Genomic DNA, 4118 nt, shown 5'->3' with positions numbered 1-4118 from the left:
TCCCAGAATTAAATCTGGTGAGAAGGGTCAAGGACAGCAAAAAGAGCTTTTTCAAGTACATGGCAGACAAAACTAACACCAGAGGCAATGTCGGCCCACTGATGAACGGGATGGGTGCCCTGGTGACAGAAGATACGGAGATGGCAGAGTTACTGAATGCCTTCTTTGTCTCTGTCTACTCTGCTGCAGGCAGTCCTTTGCCTTAGAAGAGCCCCGTACCCCTGAGACCTTAGATGAGGTCAGGTCAACGGAGCGGTTTGCCTTAGTTGATGAGGAATGGGTTAGAGACCAGTTGAGCAATCTGGACATCCATAAATCCATGGGTCCAGATGGGATGCACCCGCAGGTGCTGAGGGAACTGGCGGAAGTCATTGCTAGACCGCTCTCCTGGAAAGCACCTGAAGTTCAGCTAGTTCCAACCTCTCAGGCTTGGGCAGGGACATCTCACACTAGACCATGTCACCTCTAAAGACATGGTCTAGTGTGAGATTTTCATTATTGATGTCACTAATTCATTACAGGAAGCACTGAACCCCTTCTTTTACACTTTCTTTGTTAGAACTTGGGAGGGTTACCCTGGAATGTGATATATACCATGAGTATACATCAGGGAGATGTGTATTAGAATGAATGGAATAGGGAACACTTGGCAGAGTGACTGCTACCAGAATAAAACATTCATTGCTTTGCTAAACTGGTTTTTGATGAATGTTGATGCAAATGAAGCAGATCTCTGATAAGGAGAGGGTTTGCCATCCAGACCCTGGGGATTGATGGGCTTTTTAGGTGCTGAGTGTCTCCATTAACTGTTTCTTATGGCTCTATGAATACAACTTACAGTGCTTTAGGAGAAGATGGCTGAGGAAAATCAAAGCAAGCAAGTGACAGAGCTGACTCTTGTGGGACTGACGGACAACCCGCAACTGCAAGCGCCTTTGTTCATCCTGTTCCTCCTCATTTACTTCATCACACTGGTGGGGAACCTGGGCATGGTTGTGCTCATCAGGAGCAGCGCTCAGCTGCAGTCCCCCATGTACTTTTTCCTTAGCAACTTATCTCTCCTCGATGCTTGCTACTCATCGGTGGTGGCACCGAGGACGTTAATGAACCTTCTGATGGAGAAGCAAACAATCTCTGTCATCGGCTGCGCAACCCAGCTTTACTTCTTCATAGCCTTTGGCACCACCGAGTGCTTCCTCCTGGCTGCGATGGCGTACGACCGCTACATGGCCATCTGCAAGCCCTTGCTGTACTCGTCCATCATGTCCCACCGGCTCTGCATGCTGCTGGTGGCCAGTTCCTATGTGCTTGGCCTGCTGCACTCCTGGGTGCACACAGAGTTCGCCTTCAGCCTGCCTTTATGCCAGCCAGCCAAGGTCAACCACTTCTACTGTGAAATCACGCCTGTTCTGGCCCTCTCCTGCTCTGACACACGTGTCAATAGGTGTCTGATATTTGTCCTTGGTGGGCTGGTGGAGATGGTGACCATCTTGGCCGTCCTGGTCTCCTACGCCTTCATCCTCGCTGCTGTCTCAAGGATCAGCTCTGCTCGGGGCCGGTACAAAGCCTTCTCCACGTGCACCTCTCACCTGGCTGGAGTCACCATCTTCCACGGGTCCATCCTCGCCCTGAACTTCCGACCAGGGTCTGGCAGCAGCCTGAGCACGGATAAGGTCTTTGCTGTGTTCTACTCGCTGGTGGTGCCCATGCTGAACCCCCTGATCTACAGCCTCAGGAACAGGGAGGTGAAGAACGCCCTGAGGGACTTAGGTGGAAGTAGCTTTGGCACGATGTTTAGCTGCTGGTTTTGTGACAAAGGTCTCCAGAGCTTCAGTTGACACCAAGGACTTTTGTTTCCCCACCCTATTCCTTCACCTTAAAGATCTGGTTTGGAGCCATTTTTAAGTCTGTCTTTCTTCCTATGACTGGCTTGTGCCACAACTCCATCAATCTGATTTATCTGCTGTATTTTATTGCATTTATTTCCCCCCCCCCCCCCCCCCCTTTTTTGTCTTATGCGATGGGCACTGAACATTAGTTCTGGGCTCCTTGCTAGCCCTGTGAAAATGAAATGCTCTTCCACAGCCATCAGCATCTCCCAGTTGATGGCTTAAAACCTGCCTCTTCTCATTTTCAGGGTCTTTCTCCCCTATCATTAAAGGGCAATGATTTTTTTCTGTACAAGTGCAGGAAATGAAATCAAAGTAATGAATGAAGTACTTTTAAGAGAAAAACTGGCATTAACCTCACCTAATTAGGCACTGCTCTGAGATCTCTATCTTCTCTATTATCTATGGATAAAGCTAGATATGGTATCTAAAGATGAGATTTGTTAACTAATTGTTAGGTAGATAAGGCTGTTGAATAATATCGTCTTTAATGCTCATTTCAATGTAGGCCAGGTTTTGAATCATCTCCAGAGAATCCAATATTCTCCTCCAAAATATTCAGGCTGGTCTAACAGCACCTGCAGAACAGGGTAAAGAGGCCCATGTCCAGCTCTTCCTGCCAAAAGGTGCTTTCTTTTTGAGGTATCAGAAGCACTTAATGAGAGGACCTCTGTCATGTATTTGATGTGAGAAGTTTGTGTCTACAGCCAGGGCTTTCTGCTTTTTGTAGATCCCTTCTCTGCAAAGATTGAAGCAGAATCATGCAATGAAGCTCTCAGTATAAAATGTATTTCCAGAACCTCAAGCCTGTTTCTTATATTGCTGGAATTCACAATTGTGCCTCCCCTGCACGTTAGACTGAGGTTCCTATTGCCAGTTCACTGAGTTGGATCCACCACACACAGGACTATGGCATTCAAGACTTCCCTTGGAAAGGTAGCACCAAGTGTGGGTAAACCTTTGACCATTTCAGTTGTCTCTGCTTTGGAAACTTTCTTAAACCCAAGAGGAAATAAGGACACCAGAGTGGGGTAATTCATCAGACAGTGATGAGCCCTCCACATGACACTGCTCATCTAGACTCCTGTTTCCACCAAAGCTCGGATCAGATGATATTTTGAGGTCCAGCCTGGGCTTTCTGTGGCTCTATGATTCTATATGTATAGTCTAAGCCAAAATATCCAACAAAATGGAAGAAAACAAGGTGTGGTGAAGGTTTTGAAGGAAGCTGTCCGATATCAAAGGTCTCTGTCCTGCCAAGTTCTTAATGACATCAAGCATTTAATGACATCAGTTCTGGCTTCTTCACTGACTGCAGGTAGGAGCCACATTCCCCCCACATGTAAGACAATGTGTTCTCTTAATACTGTTGTTTTTCAGAGCACACAAACAGTGTGTTCATTATAAATATACTTTCCAAATAGAAGTTAATTCCTACTCACATCAGCTAAAGAATTTTTCCCCCATCAGTGTGTTTTGGCTTCTTTGAGACCCGGATAGCTCTCAATTACCATTGATTCTGTGTTCAGGATTGTCTTTCATCAACAGAAACTTCCCACAGGCTTAATTCTTATATGAAATCCACTGTTTGGTGTTTCCCAGTGTGCTTGAGCATGAGCTGGGCATGGACATGGGATGTGGGTGCTGATCTCGAGCTGGGATTCCATTTCTCTCACCATTTAGGTAAAAGGTCATGTCAAATGAGTATAAAATACCCCTTAAAATGAATGTGGTTGAACAACCTCGTCCCACACTTCAGCAGAGCCCCCTTCACCTCCTTGTTTCTCAGGGTGTAGATGAAGGGGTTGAGCATTGGGGTGACCACGGTGTAAAAGATGGAGGCCACTTTATCCAGGCTCCTATGGCTAGAAGAAGGTTGTAGGTACATGAAGAATCCTGTCCCAAAGAATATAGAAACAGCCATCAAATGGGAGGCACAGGTGCGGAAGGCTCTGGCCCTGCTCTGTGCTGAGCACATCCTCAGCACGGTGCGGATGATAGAGATGTAGGAGAGTAAAATGACCACGCTCGTGCCCACTACGTTGATGGTGACGAAGGCAAAGATGAGCATCTCGCTTCTGTGGGTGTCGGAGCACACTAGCTTTACTACAGGAACTTTGTCACAGAAGAAGTGGTCAATGCGGTTGGGACCACAGAAGGAACCTCCAAACACGCACCATGTGCAGATGATGGCACTGAGGAAGGCGAATAGGTAGGATGATGCTACCA

The 4118-nt window shown here is 47.0% G+C and overlaps 1 protein-coding gene across 1 annotated transcript; it reads left to right on the top strand.

The window, feature by feature from the left end:
* Positions 1 to 854: 854 nt before the first annotated feature.
* LOC134170047 (olfactory receptor 5AR1-like) lies at positions 855 to 3931 on the top strand. The gene is made up of 2 exons (XM_062631091.1): positions 855 to 1745; positions 3830 to 3931. The coding sequence occupies exons 1-2, from the start codon at positions 855 to 857 to the stop codon at positions 3896 to 3898; spliced, it is 960 nt and encodes a 319-aa protein (XP_062487075.1). The 3' UTR covers positions 3899 to 3931.
* Positions 3932 to 4118: the final 187 nt, after the last annotated feature.

The sequence above is a fragment of the Pezoporus occidentalis genome, unplaced genomic scaffold (assembly GCF_034315485.1).
Source record: "Pezoporus occidentalis ecotype Australia unplaced genomic scaffold, CSIRO_AGI_Poc_V1 ctg3675, whole genome shotgun sequence".
Lineage (NCBI taxonomy): Eukaryota > Metazoa > Chordata > Aves > Psittaciformes > Psittacidae > Pezoporus > Pezoporus occidentalis.
This window is presented reverse-complemented; position numbering and strand designations above follow the sequence as displayed.

Coding starts and splice junctions, on each gene's coding strand:
- LOC134170047 (XM_062631091.1), top strand. CDS start 855: ATGGCTGAGGAAAATCAAAGCAAGCAAGTGACAGAGCTGACTCTTGTG. Junction 1,746..3,829: donor ACAGCCTCAGGAACAGGGAG/GTGAAGAACGCC, acceptor TGGGAGGCACAG/GTGCGGAAGGCTCTGGCCCT.